This window comes from Nannospalax galili, unplaced genomic scaffold (genome assembly GCF_000622305.1).
Source record: "Nannospalax galili isolate Female #2095 unplaced genomic scaffold, S.galili_v1.0 scaffold227, whole genome shotgun sequence".
Lineage (NCBI taxonomy): Eukaryota > Metazoa > Chordata > Mammalia > Rodentia > Spalacidae > Nannospalax > Nannospalax galili.
Window position 1 is genome coordinate 8,179,161 of NW_008360303.1, and position 26,512 is coordinate 8,205,672.

Here is a 26,512-nt window from a genome sequence, read left to right on the forward strand (position 1 = left end):
AGCACCCACATGGCAGCTAACAGCTGTCTGTAACTCCAGTCCCAGGGGATCCGACAGCCTCTTCTGTCTTCTGTGGACATTGCATGACACGGGTGGACTTACCTACATGCAGGCAATATTAAATAAATGAATGAATAAATAAATTAAATAAATTAATTAATTAATAAATAATAAAATTAAAACTAAAAAAAAAAGCATATAAATTAGAGGCTGGAGACATGGCTCAGCGGCTAAGAACACTGGTTGTTCATATAGAACACACGTTCGAATCCCAGCACCCTCATGGCAGCTAACAACTGTCTATAACTCCAGTCCCAGGGGATCCAACAGCCTCTTCTGACCTCCGTGGGCATTGCACAACATGTGTGCACTTACCTACAAGCAGGCAATACATGCATACACATAAAATAAAAATAATAAAAAAAATTAAGTATATGTTAGTGGATTTAAATTTAAGTTAAAATATTAAGTATTTTCAATAAAAACATAATTTGCCAATATTGATCTTCACAAAAAATATCCTCTTGTAGTCCCAACTGTGCTGGAACTCACTCTGTAGACCAGGCTGGCTTTGAACTCACAGCTATCTAGCTGCCTCTGCCTCCCAAGTGCTGGGATTAAAGGCATGCACAACCATGCCCAGCTGACTCTAATGTTGCTATTAAATCTCCTTAAATATATAAAAGATGTATCCAAAATGATCGTCTTTACTTATGGCCCTTCATTCTTTGGTCAGGATAGAGTCTACCAGATTAACCAGTTCATTAAAATGCCTATTTCAACACTCAGAAATACCCCAGGAAAGGTGGTAGGCAAAGCTCAGCAGTTATCAAGACAGAAACTTATACTTTATTACAATTATATGATCATCATTCAGATAATTACAACTGTTTTTTTTTTAATAAATTAAAGCAAGTAATCTGGTGGAGAACAGTTAGGGGTAGGAGAGACAACCCCAGAAAGATTTCTTTAATGTTTGAGCATTTGAAGTGAGACCTGGAAACATTCTTTGTAAAAAGAATAAGTCTTCCTTCAAAGACCAGAAATGAAGAGGGAAAGACAGAAAAAGAGGGCATAAGAAAGGGGTTCGGGGGACAGATCGCATGGCCCCTCATAGACCATAGGAAGAAACTGTCATGAATTCAAACTCGTGGGAAGATGTTGAAAGGAAATATAGATGATATTTTTAGCCATGGTTATTGGGTGCCAGAGTGGCAGAGACCAAGTAGAAAGCTATCACAGCAGAGAAATGGTGATGACTAAGATGGTCATGGAGACTAACAGAAACGGTGGTACTCAGTGGAGCTAGAAAGAGCAGCACTTGTTGATATGGCTGTGTATGTGCTGAAAGCAATGTGACTGAGCATTTGGAGTACTAATAAAAAGGACAGATGAAGAGAAAAAGAATAGAAAGAACTGGTGTTTATTAGCTATGTGCTCTGAATATTTCTCTTTCTCTTAAACCTCACAACTTGCAGAAAAGGATAATGTGACCACCCCTCCCTTTTTTCTCTTGTTTCTGAGATAAAATTAAAAGAAAGATACATTGTAGAATGATTGCCTAGCAAGTGCAAGGCCCCTAGGTTCCGACCTTGCTATGAAAAAAAAGGAGGGAGAGACAGATAGAAACAGAGACAGACACAGACATTAAGCAAACTGTCCAGGGTCTCATAATGTGGTGAGAACAGTTTCAGATCCAGATTTTTCTGACTCAAAGCCGTGTCTTTTCTTGACCCAGGATCTTTCCCTGGGGCCCTAAGAATGGCTAGGGGTGATAGGAAGGAATGAACAGGATCCTGAGGTCAATAGTTTGACTGGAGACTACATGTATAAATGGCAACTACAGGATGCTGAACTGGTTGCATTCTCTAACAACTCTCTCTTCTTCCAGAATTTCACCGAAGATGTCCCTTAAAATCTTTGACTTAAAGAATCTCTGCAGGCCCTGCCTCCTAAACTTATTGATACTACCTTACTGACTTTATGTTTGTGTTTTCTGTCCGTCCTATGGATCTGATATTTTAGAAAATCCCATGCTTTCCAAGGCCGCCATACTGTGGATAGAATTTTGGCCCCCTTTACTCCCCTCACGGGATCGTCCTTCCATCACATCCCCTAGTCCCTGGAGCTCCACTCCAGGATTTCGAGTCCCCTCTGATCTCTTCAGGTATGAATGCCTGGCCTGCCAAACTCCTCAGCCCACACCTGAACTCCAGATGCAGATTTGGAAGTAGCTCAGTCTCCTCAACCAGCTAACAAAGCATTGTCTGAAGCTTTGCAGCTAGGCTTCCTGGTCTCATACAGGAGAGTCCCAGTAGCTCATGAGAGTCTCACAGCAGCTAAGCTGTTCTAGAGTCTTACCCTAGCACTATATCTTGAGGTTTAGCAGCACCCTCCAGTGAAAAGTCAGTAAAGGACAACCTTCCAGAGCTGATCTTCCTAAAACAAGGGACTCTAGATAGGTTAAGTAGATCCAGCGGATAGACTTGCACTGGGGAACGGCTGGGGGTACTAACAACACAGCGGACAGTAACAAGGATGACAGAGTATATGGGTTCCAATTGGGGGGAGGGGGCTATGGGAGGGTGACATTTGGAATGTGGGTATAAAGATGAATAAGATTGTTTGGGATGTTCTGTATGAAATACACACACACAAAAAATAAATCAGTTAAAAAAAAGAAGAAAAAAGCTTTTAAAAAAGGGACAACCTTCCAGACAAACTGGTATCTCTGAGCTAGACTGAGCAGTTTATAGGGCAAGTTGCTTGCAGTACAGGCTACAGTTTCCTGTATCCACAAAGGCACACTGATTTAACAGAGGGCGAGGATGAAGAAAGATATTATCATCAATATAAAAAATCGATAAATACACTAAGTAGATATTATAAATCTATATATACACAGCTTTCCACACAGAGAATAAAGATGGACCAAAGCACAAACTGAAAAATAGATTATAGTGAACGGCTTAAATACTCTCCCACAAACAAATAGGGGTCAACAATTAAAGTAAGTGTGAATATAAATGAAAACTTTTTTGAACATTTATTCTTCCTGTCTAACTGAAACATTGTAGCATTTGATCACTGTCTTCTCATTCCCTCCAGCCTTGGCTAACCAATCTCTTACTCTTTGCTTTTATGAGTTCAATTGTTCAGCCTCCACATATAAATGAGAACATACAGTGTGGATCTCATGCATGGTTTATTTCACTTTGCATGAAAAGCTCCCAGTTCATCCATACTGCTACGCATAACACAATTCACCATTTAAAAAATTATTTATTATTATTATTATTATTATTATTGGTGTGTGTGTGTGAGAAAAAGAGAGAGCTGGATGGGAGTGCATGGCACAGTATGCATGTGGAGGTTAGAGGACAACTGTGTGGAGTCATGCTCTCCTTCCACTTTTATGAGAGTTCCAGGGTTCAAACCCAGGTTGTATGGAAGTGCTTTTACTTACTAGCTATCTGACCAACCATAAGAGTTTGCTACTTTTTTTTTTTTTTTTTTTTTTTTGAGACAGGGTCTCTCTGTAGCCCTAGCTGGCCTGGAACTCACTATGTAGACCAGGCTGGCCTTGAACTCACAGAGATCTGTTTGCCTCTGCCTCCCGGGTGCTGGGACTAAAGGTGTGGGCCACCAGGTTTGCTACTTTTTAAAGGCTGAGAAGTAACTTATTGCATGTACCTTGTTTACTCTCCCCCTCCTCCACTGTGATGTTTGAGATGGAAACCAGAGCCTTACACATGCTACACAAGTGCTCTGCTACTGAGCTACATCCCCAGCCCCTGTACCATGCTTTCTTTATCTATTCATTCACTGATGGGCACCAAGGTTCATCCAATAACTTGACTATTGTAAACAATACTGCGATAAAACGTGGAAGTACAACTATCTCCTTAACATGCTGCTTTCAAATCCTCAGGACAGATACCTTAGACGTAAGACTGTTGGATCATATGGTAATCCTAGTTTTATAAGGGCAGTACGAGTTTATATATCCACCAAAAGTGTACACAAGTTTCCTTTGTTCCATATTTTCGCCAAGGCATATCATCTTTCATCTTTTTGATAACATACATTCTGACAAGTGTGAAGTGCTATTTCATTGTGGTTAATAAGCATCTGCACAAGTAACAGATGATCAAACTAGAAATACAATGCAAATTATAAAGTATTTAGAATTAAATAACTGAATTAGAAGAGACCAAAATCTTTAAGTTCCAATTCAAGTGGAGCATGAAAATAGATGGGTTAATGCTAAAAGCCTTTAAGTATGCACATTATAAATAAGAAAAATATTGAACTTAAAAGTTCAAAAAAGAACAACAGAACAAAACAAAATTAAGGACTGTAGACGCTAAGAAGTAATAGATAGGCCATAAGTTAAAACAGAAAACAAAAATGCACATGAGCAGCAATGTTCCAGGATGTTTTCCTGAAACTGAAAAACTAATCTAAGGTCCTTATGAAAAAAAGAAAACAGAAGTAAATATCTGAAATGAAAAACAAGCCGTTGGTTTGAATACACTACACTTAGGCGTTCCGTGTGCCATTCCATCTTCACTGCAATTTCCAAAGGAAAAAAATTTAGTTTAATGATTAAATATTATGATTAATTTGAGTTTTTGAGGGTTTTTTCAGATTAAAGATATTATATACATTCCTAAGTTGCTGAATTCTTTGTTTGTTAATGAATATGTATAATTGCATCCAAAACTATATCTGTCACTTCTGAAATAATCATGTACTTTTGTCCTTTCAGTCACGAAAATGACATAAATGATTTACTTTCCTGTGTTAAGTAATCTTTTTATTCTTGAGCTAAAAACACTTGGTCTTTGCACGTGCCGCTCTCTGTGTGTCATTGGACAGATTAGTTACTGTTCGCCTGGGAATTTTTTCATCCAGATTTTTTAAGGATGCCTTTCCTGTAGCATCTCTTATTGTGTATTTGGTGCTTGGATTATCTAGCATCACAAAAACATTCCTCTTTTTTCTATTGCCAAGAAATACCCTTGCAAAATTGCAGTTTCGTCCTGGCAGTGCTTTCCTGAGAAATCACCTGGATCTAGAGATTTCTTTGTTCGCTTACATTTTACCCTTAAGACCTTTTTTTAATAAGAGAAATTTTGACATAGGAAAAGAATACAGAGGCAAGGAAATGTGTGGAGCCCTGAGAAGGGACCTTCCAGTATCATGATGACTAGGGGACATCAAAGATCTTCCTCCCACAAAACAGAAACACTAGACAAAATACAAATTTTTCTGTTTAATCAATAGCCAAGTTTGATGGTAAGAATAAAGGGAAATCTCTCAGATGCCAGAAATAATAAGGGAACTCAAGCCAGAAACAAACATGAGTTGTTACCATGGAAGCACAAAAAATCTGATACAAGTCTTGGCTACTAACATTTTAATGTCCATGTGGGTACAGTTTTTATGGCAACAGCCTTTTGGGGTCAGAAAGTCGCTACGTAGTAACTTTTTTTTTTTTTTAAGTGAATCTTATCAGCAAAGTGGGGATCAGGAAAAAATTTCTCCTACTAATCCAGAAAATTGGTAGGAAAGCTTGACATCAGCATAAATGTTTAAAGAAAAAATATTCCTAAGAAAAAACTGAAATTCTGTTTAAGCCCAAATCCAAAACAGCTAGCCCACAAACCATCTTTAGAATTCCAAAATGTGAATGCAAGCCCCTCTGTACAATACCCCATTACAGAAACAACGAATCCAGCAAGCTATCCCAGGTGCACTGGATTCCCTGATAAGAGTACATGCACAGTCAACACTCAGCAAGACAAGGAAACAAACCACAGTGAGGACGGCCAGCAGAACCAGTGGCTGGAAGAATCTGGACCAGCTTTAGGAAGTGAAAGTTAACAAAACAATATAAAAGAGACAATATGATGATAAATAAAACAAAAAGATATGAAAATAAAAATGAAATCTCTGAAAAAAATAATGATCATTGAAACTGAAAACTCAGTGGATGGCTTGAACAAAAGATGGGAAGGGGCTCACGAGGTGGCAGTTCAGAAGTTCACGCTACTTTTCAGGGGACTGGAGTGAGGTTCCCACTACCCACGTCAGAGGGCTCACAATAGCCTGTGACTCCAGCTTCTGGAGATCCTCCCTCTCTGGCCTCCACAAGCATCCATGCATATGTGTCTACACACACACGCACACACACACACACACACACACACACAGAAATACACACATGCATATAAACGTTAAAATAAATCTTTAAGAAAAAGAAGATATAGGCTAGAACTGAAAAGAAGTGTTATGAAAGATTTAAAGAAATCACCCAGAACACAGAAAAGAGGAAAAAGGGGGAAATTAAAAAGGGAAATATGACAGAAAGGTAAAGAAGCTTAGAGAATAAGATGACGATATCTAAAAATAAATACCTTAAATAACTACAGAGAAAATATCTTAAAAGGAATGATAATTAGCCCGAGGGAAGACAACAACCAAAGAAGTAAAAATAAATAAATAGTTAAGTACAGAATTCTATACCTAACTAAACCATTAATCAATATGAAGAATTCACCAAACACCCTCAAGACTTAAAATATCGAGACTTGGTGAAAATATGGAGCAACCAAAATTCTTGAAAAGTACTGACAGGATTGTTAAAAAGTACTTTTGAAAATAACATGGTTTCTTATAAAGTTAAAAATTCTTTCATCACACAACCTAGAAGTGAACAGATACGTCTATCTAACATTTTGCATGAATGTTCATGATGATTTCATTCATAATAATTACAAACTGAAAACAAGCAAAATATTCATTAATAGCAGGTGAATGAATAAGTGAACTGTGACTATTGAATATTATCCAGTAATAAAAGGAATTGCTGATGTGTGCAACAAAACAGATAATCTAAAACATACATCATTGTAAGTGAAAGAAATTGGGGGAAAAAAGTGAGGACCAGGTAGGTGTCAGGAAGGATTATCTGAAAGAAAACTGTGGAAAATGTTTGGCCTATAAAGAAAACAAATGCTGTCTTGACTGTGGCATTAGCTACATTATTGCATAGATTTGTCAAACTCATCAAATGATCCACTTAAAATGTGTGAGCTTAATTTGTATGGCATGGATTTATCATAGAAAATCTGATTTTAAGAAAATAATGACTACTTATTATTAAAGTGTTTACATATTATGTAACACTTTTTAAAAAGAATTAAGGTGCTATTTAAAAATTATCAAATAAAGACCAAAGTGATCCTACTTATATACTATCCCTAATTTTAAAACCCTATTAAAAATTGTGAAAAATAAGAATCCAACATGGTATAGAAAGTTGGAAGCAATAATGAGAAATCAACAAAGAAAAGTCAAATCTAACAAATATTGATTATATAAGCAAACATCTAACCTGGGTGGGTTTTAAAACAAGTGAAATATCAACTGATTATAGAGAGGAGGAGGTGAATGGTTATCAAACTAATGCAGTCTACGGACCTTATGTTATACAGAAACATAAAAACGCTGACTAACTTCAAGTCAACCGAATTGAGAGTAATCTTAGGAAAGAGAAATAGTGCCTGTAAGTTCAAAACCAAGAGAAGGGGGTATACAGGATTTAAAGAAAACGGCAGGTGGGGAAGGGGTGTCAATAAACCACATACTAAGTAAAAAACACAAAGCAAGATAACAGAAATAAATCTAAATATAAAAATAGACATAATACAAGTAATATGATTAAATGGCTATTTAAAAATAGTTTGAAAATAAAGGAAGAAAATGAAGTGCATGAAATTTTACCAAATTTGGAACAGCATCATTAATACCAAACAAAATTAAAGGCAAAAACATCACATGCTACAAAGACGTTCATTCACATATTTAATGACAAAAGAAATAATTCACTGGGAAGATCAAACCATCCTGAGTCAGTATGTACCTACCAACATGGTCTTACATAGGAAAACTAATTTTTTTCTAACATAAAATTACAAGAAATTAACAAAATCAAATTTACTCTGAAAAAAAAATTGGACAATAACAAATTTTTGACAATAACAAAAAAGAGGAATATACTTGCACAAAATAAGTTTGATCTTATGTATATTCATAGAAGGGACCACATATTTAGAGATTTTTTTAAGTAAATACAGTGGCATCATCCGTGTTTGGACACTTGCTCCAAGGTTCCAGAAAGCTGCTGAGAATTCAAAACAATCACTTACTGTGAGCCCCTGTGAAATAAAAAACAAGTTACATACTTCTAATATACAACAGCTCAGAATGAATAGTCCCATTCCAAAAGGAGGAAGAGGGGATAAGAAAGACCTGAGTATGTGTAGCAGAGTCAGATTCCCTGCACCGAGCTGTGCATGAAGCTCTGAGCGTGAAGCCTAAATTTCACTAGAGACCCCAGGACAGGAGCAAAGAAACAGGGACGCCCAGCAGGAAAAGCTGGAGGCACCAAATGGGGCCAACCCAATAAAGAGACTACAATCACCACAGGCCACAAAGCTGGAAGGGTGGGGGTGCCCAAGCTGGATGGAACCCACATGATGCCACTGAGAACTCAAGATGCCTGACACGGAAATGAAGGATTTGGTGATTTCCCTGCTTTAGTCCGGTCCCTCCACATTCACTCTTGCTTCCCCTAGTCTTTCCTTTTCAACCTTCTTTTCCTCCTTTTGGATTGAGAATATTTACTCCAAGCAATTGTATATTGGAAGAATGTAACTTTATTATTATTATATTGTTATTATTATTTATTATCACACAGTTAAATGATTGCTCTGAGTGTCAGGAGAGAATTTAGCTTTGGATTTTTCTTTTTTTTAACAATGTTGGAACTATAAGACCATGGAAACTTTTTGGACAGAATGTATTTTGCATTATGAAGTGGCCACAAACTTATGGAGGCCAGGGGCTTTATGGTTTGAATATGAAATGTCTTCCATTGACTCATCTGTTTGAACACTTGGTCCCCATCTGGTGGTGCTATTTTGGGAGGTTGTGGAATCTTTAGGAAGTAGAGCCTAACTGGGGCAGTGGATCTCAGAGGGACGGGCCTTGAGGTTTGGAGCCTGTCCCTGCTTTCTATTGCATACCTGCTTCCTGGCCCTTGAAATTACAGCAGCAGTCTCACACTTCTGCTGCAACAGCCTCGAACCACTCTACCACTGTGCCTTTCCTGTCATGAGGGACTGAACCCTCTAACCATAAGCCAAAATAAATCCTTCCCCCATAGTTGTTTCTTGTCAGCTATTTCAGGAGAGCAGTAAGAAAAGTAGCTAATAAATACAGCATTTGGAAGAATTTGCTTTCATTAAATATTTATTGAGTGCTCAAAATAAAGTTTGCCCTCCTGAATTCATACATTTAGTGGAGGAAGTTGAACGTAAATAAATGGGTTCATAGCATCCCTGGTGCCAAAGAGTGTTAAATTATATTTAAAAAGAAAAACTCAAGAAGGTTAGCGGGACAGTCATAAGAAAAACTGTGTTAGATTGGTTTATAAGGGAAGGCTTCTCAGAGGAGGTGACTTTGAGTCACGAGCCATAAGAAATAATGGCAGAAAGTACACAAAGATCTGAGAAAGAAGAAAACAGCAAGTCCTAGAGAGAAACTATGCCTGACATTAAGAAACAATAAAGAAGCGATACACTAAAAGTGAAATGAATGGGGCATCAGTCTGCCTTTCAGGTTTTAAGGATCCTCCGGTAGCTCTGGGGAAAACAGCAGAGAGACCAGTTAAACCGGCTCAAGCTATAGGAGATCAAAATGCATGAGTGGTAACCAAATTATCTTGCAAGTTAAGCCAAGATTTTGTGGAGGGACTGGATGTGGGGTATGAAGAAAGAGCAGTCCCAAGTGGCAGCAAGGCCTTGGCTCAAATGACTGAGAAAACTGGTCTGAGATGGGGAACACTGGAGAAGACACATGGAGGACGGGGAGCAGGTGATGGTAAATGTGAGGAATGTACCAGAGACTTAGGCAGGCAGGGCCTTCTTCTGTGTTAGTACTGCCTGGCTGGCCAGACTCTGGTTGTTTGCTGTTGAGACTTCCCAAAACTATCATGGGAAAGAAAATAGTCTGCTTCCCCCAGCAAGGAGCTAACTCTACTCTCACCAATTCTACCCACAGAATTCACTTCCCAAGCAAATTTAAGCTAACATTTAGGGAATGCTTATTACATTAAGTCCCTTTACAAATATAGTCTCATTTAAACATAAGCATCCCCCTTTCTGGAAGGAGTTTAAAGCAGCAGGTGATAGGCTGGAGAGATTGTTCAGCTGCTCTTGCAGAAGACTCAGGTTCATTTCCCAGCACCCACAGGGCAGCTAACAACTGTCTGTAACTCCAGTTCCAGGTGATCCGACACCCTCTTCTGACCTCTGGGGCATTGCACAACATGGGTGCACTTATATACATGCAGGCAATACACTCATACATGTAAAATTAATAAATAAAATGTTTTTTTAAAAAAGCAGTGGGTGAGGGGCTGGAGAGATGGCTCAGCAGTTAAGAACACTTGGTTGTTCTTGCAGAAGACCCGGGTTCGAATCCCAGTACCCATACGGCAGCTAACAATTGTCTGTAACTCCAGGCCCAAGGGATCCCACAGCCTCTTCTGACCTCGGTGGGCACTGCATGACATAGGTGCACTTACCTACATGCAGGCAATACACACGTACACATAAAATAAAAATAAAAAATTTTAAAAATCAGTGGGTGGGAGATGATTGGGCATATCTATTCTCAACTCCACATCCATTGGCATCTAACTACTCTGAAACAACCAAGGGGAGTATTTAAAGAACCGGAACTGGCAAATGCTACAGATGGAGAGTGTGTCTCCCATGCTCAGCAACAGCACCAGTGGTTTAACTTCATCAGCACACAACTGCTGCATCCTGCTGTGTACAAAAGGAAGCTGAGACTCTAAGACACACATGATCTGCACAGATACAAAGCCAGGTCACTGGTTATTATTTATTGGTAGTATTAATTATTGATCACTATTGATCTATTTGACATTAGAATCCATTCACTCAAGGCCTAGGTCATTCTAACTACTAAAAATTACTTATCAAAATAAAACAAATCTAGTATTACTTTTCCTTATAACATGGAAGGAATAAAAATGAATGAAGTCATCAAAGGGACAACAGTTATAAGAAATATAAAGTGTCTCAACATTAAGAAGAATGATACTTTTCTAAATGTTTTTTATTTATTATTTTTATTTTATGTGTATGTTGCCTGCATGTAGGTAAGAGCACCTGTGTCGTGCAATGCCCGCGGAGGAGAGAAGAGGCTGCTGGATCCCCTGGAACTGGAGTTATGGGCAGTTGTCAGCTGCCATGTGGGTGCTGGGATTTGAACCCGGGTCTTCTGCAAGAACAGTCGGTGTTCTTAACCACTGAGCCATCTCTCCAGCCCCTTCTTCTAATATTCCAGAAAAAAATCCTTAGGAGACATGAAATTGTGGGCAATCTCCAAGCATAGAGGAGACTGTATTCTGCACGTAAGAGATGGTCCAATTTAAGGTGTGGCTGAGGAGAAAACTCCAAGACAAAAGTGTAACCGTGGATCAAGGCAGTGAGAGTGTGCACTAAGAAAAACAGGGAAGACCCTCAGGGGGTAGGAAAACAACAGAGATGAGGTTTGCTGTGTGCTCTGCCAAATGGCCTTGAAGTGGAAATAGCACACCAAAGGCTAAGCAGATTCACTTGGACTTTCAGAAACTTTCTACATTGTACAATTCTGTTTTTAGAATTTTGCTCTCCAATACTTAGTGAAATAATTTGGCCTTCTACTTGTTAAAATACTTATTAGGGAGTAAGAAGCCTCTCCAGTGTCTACCACCCCTCCCCATCACCCATGCGGCTCCTGGAACCAGTCGCTCCTTGTAGGATCTTAGCAAGAGCAGCTATGGGTTGCCTGAAGTGACTTCAGTGGCAGTGTGCCTTCCAGCCTGGGAATGTCCTCCCACCTATTGGAAAACAGTGCTTAAAAGAAAGTTCTCAGAGAAGTGGTGCTAATGGAAAAACTCTTCCAATTGGTGTGTTTTAAGTTTCCAAGAAGGGGACCTGGGGTTATACAAAGTCAAAATATTCTGGAGCCTACACATAATTCCCAGAATTCCTTAAGCCTATATAACTTTCACCATTTCAAAGTGAAATATCTTAAAATCATAAACAAGATCAAAAGGAGTTTTATTAAATGTCATGCTTCAAAATCAATAATCACAGACTTCTTAACAAAAATTATTTCAAAGAGTTAAATAACCCTGTACACATGATTAATATTTCTCTCCATAATTGCCATTCTGAACTCTGCTTGTATCCAAAAAGGGATCAGAGGTTGGAGTCCAAGACAACTCTTTGATGAAATTTTTTATCAGAAATTTATAGAACTTTATAATCAGAAATTTATAGAGCGAACTGAGTATCTCTAGCAAAAAAATTAAGAGTTATTAATGTGAATTAATGGGTGATCTGCTATGGGTAGAACCATGTCTTCGAAAAATCCATGCTAAGATCCTACCCCTACCCCTCAACACCTCAGAATGTGACCATATATGGAAATGGAAGTCCCTGCAGATGTAATTAGTTAAATGAGGTCATACTTCAGTATGGTAGGCCACTAATCCAGTATGACTAGTGACCTCACACAGAAAGAACCCACAGGAAGATGAAGGTTAGAGATCTGTCTGTCAAATACAACTACAAGCCAGGGAACATTAAAAATTGTCAGACACCACAAAAAGGTGGGGGAGCAGCAAGACACAGATTCTCCCTCAAAACTTTCAGAATGAAACAACCCTACCAACACTTTAATTTTGGACTTCCAGCTTCGTAACAGTAAATTTTTGTTTTTCAAGTCACTGGATTGGTGGTATTTTGTTAACAGTCTCTCTGGGAAACACTTTGCCCTGCCATCTTAGGTATATCTCTGTCTCATCCATTTATCTAAACAAAATGAGAAAATAAAAAATGACTTGTGAAAAGCTATTTGTTTTCACATTTTGTAAGGTCATATGGCCTTAGTTATCTGATATATAAAATAAAAATCACTATTTTGAGCACCCATGTGTGTCTGTGTATGTGTGTTTATAATTATCATTACATCACAAAATTGTCATTATCTCAGTAATTACCATTATATAAAATTTTGTTGGGCCAGCAAGGTAGCTCAGCAGGCAAAAGCAATTACTCAACTAACCTGGCAACCTGAGTTCCATCCCTGAGACGTATGTAAAAATGGAAGGAGAAAACAGACTCCACACAAAGTTGTCTCCTGACTTCCACATGCATACTATGGCACGTGCACCCCCCATACACACATAATAAATTAACTAATTAATTTTTAAACTTTTTGCTGCCTGATTCACTATCTTCCTCAGGAGATACGGAAGATAAAGGGCATCCTCAGGAATCAGCTAGTCATTTAGCCCTCAGATCACAGCTGACTTCATCCGAATCTAACTCTCCCAGCATCTCCAGCCATGCCTTAAGTATGTATCTGAGCCTCTGTCAGAATTTTGCACCAGTATATCTCACCCTGCTTTAATTCACCAACACCCATGGTCACTTCCAAATGGAAATCATTCATCTCTCTTGCTCTCACATCTCTGTTTCCTCTCTCCTGACCCATCCTAAATCATCCTCTACCTTCACAAACTGTGAACACCCAAATGATCTTCCCAGTGGAACCCTCCATCAACTTCCCACTTGGGCTAAAACAGAACACTCCCTTGAAGGCACTGCCTCCTCTACAGACCTCTCCAGGGGACTCTTCTCATTCACCAACCTCCCTGATACCTCAGGGTCAGGAAGTAGATCTGCATTTTATCTGCTCTCATCCCATTATTGATCCACTTGATCTTAACCCAAAGGATGAGAAGTGACATTCATTATGTCTCTACCTTAAGAGAATGACCTATCATTCTGAGGTACACACTGTCTATAATATTCTCTAGCTCTCTTCATCACTGCTAATTGCCTCATAAGACTTCTCAGAGATTCTTACTAAATAAAATTCACTGCTGGACCCCTCATGAGTATCCCTCATCCTTCTAGGTGGTCATTACCTGGGTCACTATAACATCTAAGTCCTTGGTCTCCACTCCACTGTCATTTTCATTTAATTTCCTTTCTGCACAAGTATTTTATGATAGATCACTTTGGTTGTGCTCAGCAATAATCTCAAGTCTTTCACCACACTGCTCTTCATATGCGAAACCCCAACTCTCATCAATGCCATCGATCAGGTTTAAGCCTATGACTTAAACCTTCCATCTCTCTCACTTCAATCTCTCCCTTTCCAACTTCCTTCTTAACCATATTCCATTTTTTAAATCACACTTCTCAACAAATTCCAGATTCTAGATGAAACCAGTGGTCAACCTCAACAGTTATTGCCAGGCTGCCAAACATTTCTGAAGAAAATCACAATTACCCTGCATTTGGATGATACAAATCCATCTTCTGAGTCCCCTTTCATGGACCATCTTCCATTTATCAACAATCAGCCTCTTCCTCCAAAGTTCTAGTCCATCAAATAATTCATTCCATTTCTCTCAGAAAAGAGTTCATCAGACAGGAAGTGACATCCTGTATCTTCACCTCACCACCCTGTCTGAGACTCTGCCTGCCCATGGTCTGCTTCTCTCTTCATACAGAACCAAAGGTCTTTTCCTATCAATTACTAATTCCTCTTTGGACCCCATCTCTTCTTGCTTTTTCTAAGTCTTGGATCCATAAATCAATTCTCTCTCTCTCTCTCTCTCTCTCTCTCTCTCTCTCTCTCTCTCTCTCCCTCCCCCCCCCCCCCCCTCCCTGCCCCCGCCACTTTAAAAATTTTCAAGTCTAAGCCAGGCATGGTGGCACACATCTTTAATCCCAGCACTTGGGAGGCAGAGGCAGGCAGATCTTTGTGAGTTTGAGGCCAGCCTGGTCTACATAGTGAGTTCCTGGACAGCTGGGGTTAAGACCCTATCTCAAAAAGACAAAAAAAAAAAATTGTTTTCAAGTCTAGTGATGCCTTTTCAACAGTAGTTAAACATTCTTTCCTTCTTGCCATCTTGTTCTTACCCAATTCTAAGACCTAATAACCAACATTTATTGAGAATTTACCATGTAAGAGATTTTTTGGACATTCATTATTATAATTAACCCTCACATAAACTTTTAAAAGTATATCATATTAGCCAGGCGTGGTGGCACATACCTTTAAACCCAGCACTTGGGAGGAAGAGGCAGGGTGTGAATTCAAGGCCAGCCTAGTCTCCATAGGAAGTTCCAGGCCAGCTGCCAGCTGGGGCTACAGGGAGACCCTATCTCAAAAAGACCAAAAAAGAAAAAGAAAAAGAAAATGGACATCACATTAAACACAAAGATTATCATACAGCAGGTCATTGGAGGAGTCAGGCTTCTGAGCTATACATCAGACTCCAGAGCCTGTTTTACCTATCATGTCATGTTTCATAAAAGAAATACACTGCATTCACTAGCTTCCTCTCCTCACCTGCCATTCACTCAACCTACTCGCTCTACAAGTCCAGCATGACATGTTTTTAAATAACCTAACATTCTTTGGCCTTTACTTTCCATTAATCGTATAAATGGACAGAGTTAACAACTTGCTTAAAACTCACGTTTTAGATTTCCAAACACTTTTCCTTTTTCTCTTACTGTTTTTCTGGACTCTTTTTTCAGAATCCTGTATGAACTTTTCTTCCATCTCTTAAATGTTTGTATACTCACACAGTTCTAACCAGTTTCTTTGGGTCTACACTCTCCTTAGATGATCTCATTTATTCTAATGGCTTCAACTGTCATTTATATAAGTTTCAAGAGGACAGAACAGCTACTTGGCACATTCAGCCAACTAGAAATGCTGGGAGTGACACCTGGAGACAGACAGGCCACCCAAACAGACCCACAAGGGAAATATGTACTGTGATGAATTCACCATCATTGACTAGTATCTGGCTGTCCTACTTACAAACTCAGGAACTTGAGCATGACACTGTCCAAGTGTTTTAAACAAGGAAAGCTGATGTATACAACTGGTATGCCAAAATATGAACTACTGGTGAAGAATATGACTGTCTGCTGAATATGATGCACGTCTCTGTCTGACTAGAGCATCCTCTCTCCATAAAGAATGACATGAAGTCACATTATCAGAAAACTGTTTAGAGTGTGTACAATTAGAACAAGGACAGTTAATTGTATGGTGCTGATATGTAATGACATCATTACATAGTTATAAAAAAAGACAGTCTATCATCACAGTGGAATTCTAGTTATTCAATAACACTTTGAACCCTCGGTAGACTTGGTTACACACTGCCCAAACGTTTCCATGACAGTTTTTCATTGCTAACCCACCAATTTTTAGTTGATGTTCATTTTGGAGAAGTTAATCTATAAGGAGATTACTGTCAAGGCTTAACTACTTGGGTGTGACATTATCTCTTAAAGGAAACTTTGCATAGCTCTTCTCTCCTACTGCATGCTAATTTCATTAGTCAATTAAGCATAGTTTCTCTTTCTCTCATATTCTTAGAACCAAGTTCAGTCCATTGGACTTCCTTCATAACCCATAGGGCCCTCTTCTGCTGATCTCCACCTTGAATTACTGACATGGCCTCAGATCTCATCTCCCAGCTCTAAACTCTCACTTGCTCCAGCTGATCTAAAATGAAAACCCGGTGGTGCCCTGATAATCCTTGTAATCCTTCCAGACTTCTAAGAGCCTTCATCATGAAATTCAAATCCCTCATATTTTGATTAAGCTGCTTTTATTCATGAACTTTCCTCAGATTTCAGCCCAGATGATACTTCTCCCAGAAAAATCTTTGCTAACCATCCCTGCTTGAATTCAAGATTAGGTTCACTGCTCTAGGCTCACCCAGTGGCTTGTGCTTCTTTTCACTAGAGAATATACTGTGTCATTTTATGGTGTCATTTCCCAAGCCCTCCTCCTCCCAGAGGTTCCCTTCTTCTGAAGCTTGCCTGGTTTTGAATCGACACACATGGCATAGATCTTGATATTAGTAAACAGTAACAAACTTGTTACTGACTGGTGAGTGAATAAATGAATATAAAGGCTTGTGTTTGAGTTTTTATATTCCCTTGCTTGCTTTCCTATAATAAGGATCATAAAACAATGTAGCAAAGAACCCATGCTACTCAAATAGTCAATGTGTCAGAATGGAGCTGAAGTTGAACTGGTTTGAACTGTCCTTTGCTGGTAGATTAACTTATAGCCAAGTCATCAAGCAGATGAATTCTTCTCTTTAATTTTCTCATCTTGTGATGTAAACATTGTACTGCTTTCCCCATAAATTTCTTCTGTCCTTCAATCTGTATAGATAAAAGTTTTATAGATAAATTCTACAGCATTTTTTTATTTTTAAAGAATGGGTATTTTTTAAACTACATTTATTTATTTACTGGGGAACATGGTGCATATGGGGAGGTCAGAGGACAACTTGTAAAAGTTCATTCTCTTCCTCCATCAGGTGAGTCTTAGAGATCAAACTGAAGTCATCAGTCTTGGCATCGAATACCTGCTCCTGCTGAGCCAGCTCATCATCCCTTTACAGTGCTTTAAAAGGACTTGCATATAGATTGCTTTCTTTAACCATGACAACACCACCAAAGTCAAGAAAGTTAGCTTTGTTGTATCTAATACTTGGCATAAGGTCATTTTAATAATTTTTTCTGTTCTCCATAGAGATGGAGAATCCTGAAAGGGATTATCAGAAGAGAAAAAAACAAAATTAAGAATCTTGTAGACTTGTGAAAAACAAATATGCTTTAGCTCCTTTGTGTGTAGAGTGCCCCTCAGAAAGTAGTTTATTTGCTGTGACATTCCATCCAGGTTCAACTGGAAAGTAAGCAGACTTAGGGCATGCTGCTGTAACTCCCCATAGGATGCCCAAACCCTCCAACATCAACTGCTTATTCAATAACTACCCAAGATTCAGATGTCATCTAAGTCACAAGGTCTTTCATGTTCAGACTTGGCTGGGATCTATATTATCACCTAAAAGACCTGATTAATAAATTACTATGTTATGAGTTTTAGTCTCCTCATTAATGATTTGAAAAGTAACTTCATAAATGTAAAGGGCATGATTAAAATACTCAAAGTGTTTGTTTCCACAGTACATATACTAAAAGTACTTGCAGAAATCATTCATTCATTCATACACCCATCCATTAATGAAGCACTTCCCAAGTGTCCACTGTGTTACTGGAAAATGGAACTGCCAGGGAGAAAAGTAAACCAATTAGAAAAATGTTCATTGTGTGTTTGATAAGAAACAAACTAAACAAAGCCAAATTCTAACTTATCAGCAATAAAGTAAAAAGTTGTTCATTAATATAAAAAAAACAAACAAAATAGCTTCATCCTGTAGAAGACCTAGAGTATTCTTTTAAGCTGGAAAAGTCCTTAGTAAGTTTTAAATATTTGATTTATCAAAATTTAGTCACTATAATCTTGAGAGAACATTTTTATTATACATAGCAAGGTATCTCTACAAATCCCCCAAAATATTCATTAAATCATATCTACTACTTCAGGTTAAGGTATTTTATCCTGAGAAACAAATTATCATTGCCCAATGAAGGCCTCTCACTCTCAGGACTAGGGAGAAGAGAATAGCAGCAGGGGCATGCCTTCAATCACCAGCATTGAAAGGGGAAAAAAAATAAAGAAAACTCTCACTTAAATATTAGTGCAGTTCCCTCGGTTCCTCAGATCTCTCTTGTACCTCCCTGCCCTCCCCAAATACCAATCCTTCCCTTCATGAAAATCCTTCTTCCTATACAATGTGCTAGAGACAAAGGGAGACAGATAGCTTGTTAGCTGCTGCCTATACTGATTGAAATGGAAATCATTCGACTTGAAGTTCAGCTCATGTAAGAGCACATATGTTTTCAAAGTCTGAAAGTACATTATTTTCCTTATAAAAAACCTTCCTGTTCAAAGCCAGGTATGGTGGAGTATGCCTTTAATCCCAGCACTGGGGAGGCAGAGCCAGGGAGATCTCTGTGAGTTCAAGGCCAGCCAGATCTACATTGTGAGTTCCAGGCCAGCTGGAGCTACAGGGAGACCCTGTCTCAAAAAGACCAAAACAACAACAGCAACAACAACAATATTCCTTATCATCGTGGTTTTAAATAATTTTTCTATTGCTCAAAAAAAATAATCTAAGAAAATCTTGGTATTACAATAGTCTTGGAGTATATTCTTAACGCTGCACAGGTTCAAGCAAACTAGATGAAGTTGTTGAAGGCTCATGGGTTTTATTACCATGAAAGTCTTAAACACAAGTGAAATGTAATGCTGATAGTTCTTTCAATGAATCGAGTTCTTTCTACTTCCCATCTCTTTAAAGTCACTTACCTTTCATTATATTATGATAAAAATTACAGTAGAAATCATTGTTTGGCATCGACGACGTATTACTATAGATAGCAAGATGATGGTCTGTTAAGATTAAATGATTTGCTTAAATGACAAGAATAAGGAAAAGTACAAAAATTTCCATTCCAAATCAGATGATCATTCTACTACATGACATTTGAATTTTGAAAAACATGGATTAAATAATTTATCTAAACTAGGTTCAAATTTAGCCTCACGAATAAAGTAACCAGCCCAGTAGCTGGACACAGAAATAAAAGATTTCCAATTTGTCTTCCCCAGTCTATTGCATCCCCCGATTCAGGCCTCTCATTACCTTCACTCGCTGAAACTGTCTTGAGTCATCAATGACTTCCATGATCTTCCTTGGAATACATTCCTGGTTTGTCTTCTAGTAGGACAGATTCTGCTGTCTCTCTGACTTCAGATTCTCTGACTGCCTTGTTGGTTAATCCTCATTTCTCTGATTAAACCTCCCCATGTCTTGGGGCTAAGTCCCGAGACCTCCTCTCTTCTCCATGTAGAGTTGGTCTCTTGGTGGTCTCGTCTAGTCTAAATTCCATCTTCATGTATGCTTTTGGATCTGGACTTTGTCTCACTCATACTTATCCCCTTGAACTCTGCCTCATATATTCAGCTGCCTTCTTCCATCTCCACTTAGTTATAAAAGGAATCTCAAGCTGAAACATTTAAAAAGAACCTCATCCTCCAGCTTTTCTGAAACTCAGCTCTCTCTCATTCTTTACCTCAGAAGATGGTCCTACCATTTACTCAAGCCAGGTCTTCAGAACCTGTTTCATCTTCTGTTTTCTCCTCGTACCCCTCATCAAATCTCCTTGGTTTCCTCATCAAAGTATAGACCAACTCCTAGTATTCTCAAAACTTCCATAGCTACCAACTTCACCCAAGGACATCAACAGTCTTCTGTCTATTCTCCCTGGTTCTACTTGCTTAGCATTAGATTGCTGCCTAACAACAGAGTCATGATGCAGACATATATGTCAGATCAGGTCTCTGGTTTAAAACTCTAAAATGTCCTCCATATCACTCATTGTAGAAGCCAACAACACAGGGGGCTATGCATTCTTTCCTAAACTGGTCCCATCCTATTCTGGCCTAGCCTTACAACTTCTCTTTATCACTCTGTGTGTTCCAGATACTCTGGTATTTTCCACTCTTGAACAGGTCAAGATGCTCTTTCCATGAGGACTTTTCACTAATTGTTCATCTTCCTATAAAAGTGTTTCCCAGACATGCTCAGTGCTCCCTCCTTCAAAACTTTGTTCAAATGAATCTTCTTTTGGGAGGTCTTCAATACCATATTTAAAATTCTAATATTCTTTGTCCACTTCAAATGCCACATGCCCTTTCCCTACTTTTGTTTTCTCCACAGCAATTATCACCATCGAATGTGTCATGTGTATTTTAATTATTTCTTTTATGGCCAGTAGTCCCCTTTCTCAAATATAATTTAAATTCTGTTACTGTGACTGCAAGAGTCCTTTTTTGCTATTTTATTTTCTTTTAGTTCCCTGTGTCTAAAGCCTTGTCTGAAACATAAGTGGGTAAGTGAATAGGACCAGTATGAGATAGTCTAGAAAGAAAGTAATTGTCAAAGAGAAGGAAGTTTTCCAGTTCATTAAAATACACAAACAACTCTCACTCCCTTTGTCTCTGGGACCTGTTTCATAGAACAACTCTCACTCCCTTTGTCTCTGGGACCTGTTTCATAGTAAAAAGGGGAAGTCAGACACTTAGTGACAAAAGAACTCAAGAGGGACCATCAGCTCTCTTTAAAGTTGTGTTCTGAGAAAGACAGGAATAAATTGTGAGTACTATTTTTAAAAAACACAGAAAAATTAACACATATTCCAATAATTTGATAATATACTGATGAAGATATGGAGAAACTGGAACTCTCATGCACTGCTGGTGGGAATATAAAAGGGCATAACTGCTTTAAACAATAGTCTGGCCATCCCTCCAACAATAAAACATATAATTATCATAACCTAGTAATTGTACTTTGAAATATACACCCAGGGGAAATGAACACTACTGCACACAGAATCTTAGACATGAATATTCATAACAGGATTATTCAGAAAAGGTGGGAAAAATCAGCCAGGTGTATTGGCACATGCTTTTAATCCCAGCACTTGGGAGGCAAAGGCAGGTGGATCTTTGTGAGTTCAAGGCCAGTCTGGTCTACATAGCAAGTTCCAGGACAGCTGGGGCTACAAGGAGACCCTGCCTCAAAAAGACAAAAAAAAGGGGGGGGGGATCTAAACTCCATGATGATTAAACAAAGTATGGTATATTATACAATGGAATGTTATTTGATCATAAAGAGAAAATGAAAGCCAGGCATGGCGGTGCACGCCTTTAATCCCAGCACTTGGGAGGCAGAGGCAGGAGGATCTTTGTGAGTTTGAGGCTAGCTTGGTCTACACAGCAAGTTCTAGGCCAGCTGGGGCTACAGGTAGACCCTGTCTAAAAACAACAACAAGAACAAAAAAATGAGCTTTGAGAATATCATGTTAACATAAAAGGGTCAGTTCTCAGAAGACCACACATGATTACATAATTCTACTCCTATGAAAGACCAGAACAGGAAAATCTAGAGTCAGAAAAGTGACTAGTAATTGCATAGGAGTGAGTGGCATACTTTAATCAGTGAATAGGGCACTGATAATGAAATAGTACAGGATTTCTTTATGAGGTGAGGAAAATGTTTTAAAATTGACCATGATGATGGCTTCAACTGTCTGTGAATATAAAAGAAATCATTAAATTGCACATTGTAAGTAGATGAATTGTATGGGAGGGGAAGCACATCTCAATAAAGCTATTATAAATTAATTCAGTAGCCAGGCATGGTCACACATTTCTATAAGCCCAGTACTTCAGAAGCAGAAGCAGAAGGATCACCCATGAGTTCAAGACCAGCCTGGTCGACATGGTGAATTCCAGGCCAGCTAGGGCTATATAGCAAGACCTTGTCTCAAATAACTGAAAAAATAAAAATTAAAAAATTAACTCAGTAAATGTGACTTTGGAAGTGAAAACCCACCTTCTCCTTAACTAATCAGCATCACAAGTCTGGCTTTCATGCCATGAAACTCCATCTATTCCATGTGCAGCTGGTGTCTCCTGTTCCCTACCACTCAATGAACATCTTCTGGATGGTTCTATGTGTAACATATTCTATCTCCTTGATATCTATGTTTTGCATGAATTTTAAAATAACCCCCACCTATAAGCACATACTTTCCCTCTCAACTATAATGCAGAGTTACAGATCATCCCCAAAGCCCTGAAGACTTTTTTCAATAGCCTTAGATTATGTCCCAGAACTCATCCATTATTTCATCTAGCTAAATGTGATGGGAGATGTCAACAGACAGAGCACTTAGCCCATTAATAAAATTACGTTCAAGTCTATACATCATTTCTTTCCTTATCAATTGTTTCATTTAATCATTCAAATTTATATTAGGAACTACAAAAAACATCCATATGTACAACCAAGAATTGTAAAATGACACAATTAGAAGTATCATTAGACATGTTCAGATCAGGTTCCCTCACTTTATAATTTGAAGAAACAGATTTAAAAAGAAAACCTGACTTTTCTTTAATGTCAAGAAACAGTCAGTCCACACTCAAGGTTTCTCTTGTCATTCCAACCTGATAACTGTAAGATAAACAAAAATTCTCAATGAGTATACACACACACACACACACACATACACACACAGAGAGAGAGAGAGAGAGAGAGAGAGAGAGAGAGAGAGATGCAGAGAAAATCACACAAAGATAATACAATGTTTTAACTTCTATTTCTTTATCTACAAAAATATTTTAAATAGTCTTAGATAATATAAACCCTTGGCCACTCTTCTTTTAATCATAATGGAAATATAATCAATACATATGTTGAGTTACATGCACGATTTTATGAAACAAGTTTAAATTACTAATGGTTTTCTCACATAATTAATTCATAAAAGCGCTAGCTTTAGTAGTCATCTGAAATTAAAATGGCAAGTCTCCCCCCCACTTTGAATCATGAGGTTTTTTTTGTCATTGAAGAACATGAAAATCTCAGAAAGTTTTAGTTCCCAATGGCATCTTTTTAAATAGCTGAAATCTACCACATTTGATAACTAACAATAATGAGGACTCGTATATTTTTGCCAAACGCACAAGAAAAACAACTGAGATTCTCAACATCACCCTCTCATTGTGAAAGATTTTGTGTGGGTGTCTAGGGAAAGAACTTCAACAGCAGGGAAAATATGGGCAAACAGTGAGGGAGGACTTTTAAGAAACCACTGCTTTATTCCTTCCACTGGGCAGCAACTTGTACTAATGAAACTCAGGTGGATACTAGACAGCAAGCCCCAGGGTTTCCCTGGTAATGCTACCCTCAGCCCTGACAATGGAGGCTCCTATGAGCCTCCCAGAGAGGTGCTGCTTAAAAGAGAAACTGAAAAGAGTAAATAGGATCATATTACAGTGTAGCAGCTGAAACCCATAGCTCTAGGGCACAATATAAAGTGATTTTTCTTAAACTACCTTTCAGGAGCACAGATATACCAAATAACATGCATTTCTACCACATGAGACATGGGCATAATGTTTATACACAAGCGTGAACCTAAGGATAACTGGTTCAAAGATGAACAGATTCAGTTAAGAGATGACTGGCTTCTGTCTCTTTTTCAGCTCCACTAGTAGTTACTCCCTACAGGCGTGCTTGTGTGTCACTCAACAGGTCTGTTTCCCACTTAAGTGAGATTATCCTCAGACTTCACTTGCAACTTGAGGGTTGACTCTTAACCTTCAGTCCACTGCTGTTTAATACTATGTTCAAGCCTGCCTTCCCAATTAAAACTATTTAGCTTTAAAATGCAAGCCCGTTCACCCTGGGTTTGATGTTGCTGCTGAAGGATTCTCGGTTCTGGACCTCAGAAGACCACATGTCCAGGTTTGGGCACCACTGTTCAAGCTCACTAAACGATCTACTCTATGGCTAAGTCTTAAGAAGGTATCAAGAGCTAACCCAGACCAGCAAACAATACTGTTAAGACAGTATTCAGTTGCACATTTTTTTAAATGCTTTTGAAACATTCTGACAATAAAAGTTTCATAGCAAAAAAAGTAAGATTATCATGAATTACAACAAATACAAAGATTAAGTATTCCCTTACCTGGATCATGGAAGGGCACCAAAGCAAAGTTGTGAAGAGGTCTCTTGGGTCTTTTCAAAGACGTCTCCAAAATTTTGGAAGCTCCTTCAATAACCTGAACTAAATCATCATACATGGAACCAGTCACATCAAACACAAAAGCTAACGTGGACGCCCCCTCAGGAATCGCCTCAGCCCTGCTCTCGGACTGGGGGCTCCCATCTCCAGCTAGGGCAGAGTGCAGAAGAGCCCACAGTAATACGGAGTGGATCACTTCCCAGGAAATCATTTTTCTGTCTTTCTTTCTTGCTTGCTGCTTTTCTTTTTCTCCTGTGCTTGCTCCTCCTCAACAGGCAGAGGATGTCCACACCCACACCGGGTGCCTCATGAGCCTCCAGCAGTCTCTGGAATAGTAAAAGTTTGGAGCTCAGAGTGAGTAGGGACCAGCCTGGAGCCGGGCTCCCTCCCGGGGTTGGGCTGGGCAGCGCAGGGATGCGGCGCCTTTTGTCCAGATGCAGCTGGGTCTCGGGCTCTAGGCGGCCGCGTGCGGGGCGCGGGGAGTGGCAGGGCGCGCGGGGTCCGTGCCCCAGGGGGCAGCTGTGAGCCTGCGCCGCCCGCTGCTCTGCGCTCCAGCCGCTGCTCACAGCGGGGCCAGCTACTGAGCTCCCAACTTTCCGCTGCTCGCCTGCAAGGAGGCGAAGCCCGGCTCGACCTCGCCTCCTGATTGGCCAGCAGCCGTCCCTCCTCTGTCGCGGAACTCCCACCCTGAGGGTGACTTTCCCCTCCGCGGGTTCCAGGGTCGCTCCTCACCCTAGAAGCTCTCGCAGTGTCACCTCCAGCGCTCCCACCCTGGTGGTCCCCAACCTCCAAGACCCCGGGTAAACAATCAAGACTGTATGGCTAAGTCCCAAAGCCAGGGACATTGCATTAGCTAACACAAAGGGCATATTTTTTCTAACGTGTGCAGCGCTGCTTCAGACATTTCTTTTATAATTGTCCCCAGAAGCCAAGGCGCCGCAGCTCAGCCTCTGGTCCTTCAGCCCCACCAGGAGTGGGAGCGGGAAAGTTCTCTAGGTCCCCGCGGCGCCGCTGCTTCAGGATGGCTCTTTGATCTCCTTGGGGACTGGAGCTGCGGGGGAAGAGAGGGAGGGGCCTACTGGAGGGGCAAAAAGCCGGAGGAAAAGGATGGGAGATGGGAGGAAAGTGAGAGGCTGCAAGAGCCAGGATGCCACTAGCTCTGGTGAGGGTCTAAAAAGAAAGAAAAAGCTGGGTGTCAACAAAGCATGGGGCCCAATAGGAAGAACTCGGTATTGGAAGGAGGGTGCAGAAAGGATGAAACATGTGGAATTCGTATTAAAGAGAAACCTGGGGGAGCTGTAACTTCATTATCAAGATTCGCTTTGCTGATCACTTTGAATTCTGTACAAAGCATGATGAGGCCGAATTAATATTCCCACTTCACATTTCCTCTCGTACAACCATGTGTATGTCAGATGTCAGACAAAGGTCCCCTCAGACAATATTCCCCTGGATGACATTTTCTTGCCAATATGTAAGGAAGCCTTACCATGAAAAACATTACAATGTGCTGCCGAGTCATAACTATTGCATGCATTATAGTCCTAATAACAGATTTAAGAGGGTAAGCAAAGCGTCAGCCATAACCTAATCATACTTTGCTTCACTTTCATAAGCATATTTTTTTTCCTGGAAAAAGTTATTATTTGAATGCATTCAAAGACTGGCAAAGAGGCCATCTTATCCCGTGTTCCAGTGATTATGAGACCACCCATCCAACAGGAATGCAGACTGAGGAAGAACCAGTCCCCACCCACCTTTTATACTCTGCAACTGTCCTCTCTCTCAGACTCAGCAGC

The 26,512-nt window shown here is 39.5% G+C and overlaps 1 protein-coding gene across 1 annotated transcript in view; it reads right to left on the reverse strand.

Moving 5' to 3' along the window:
- Window positions 1-25,325, reverse strand: part of Hmcn1 (hemicentin 1) — a 492,592-nt gene extending 467,267 nt beyond the window's left edge. The window contains exon 1 of the mRNA XM_029559235.1: window positions 24,657-25,325. Within this exon, the coding sequence (XP_029415095.1) occupies window positions 24,657-24,924 (268 nt within the window). The 5' untranslated portion in view covers window positions 24,925-25,325. The remainder of the gene's footprint in view (window positions 1-24,656) is intronic.
- Window positions 25,326-26,512: the final 1,187 nt, after the last annotated feature.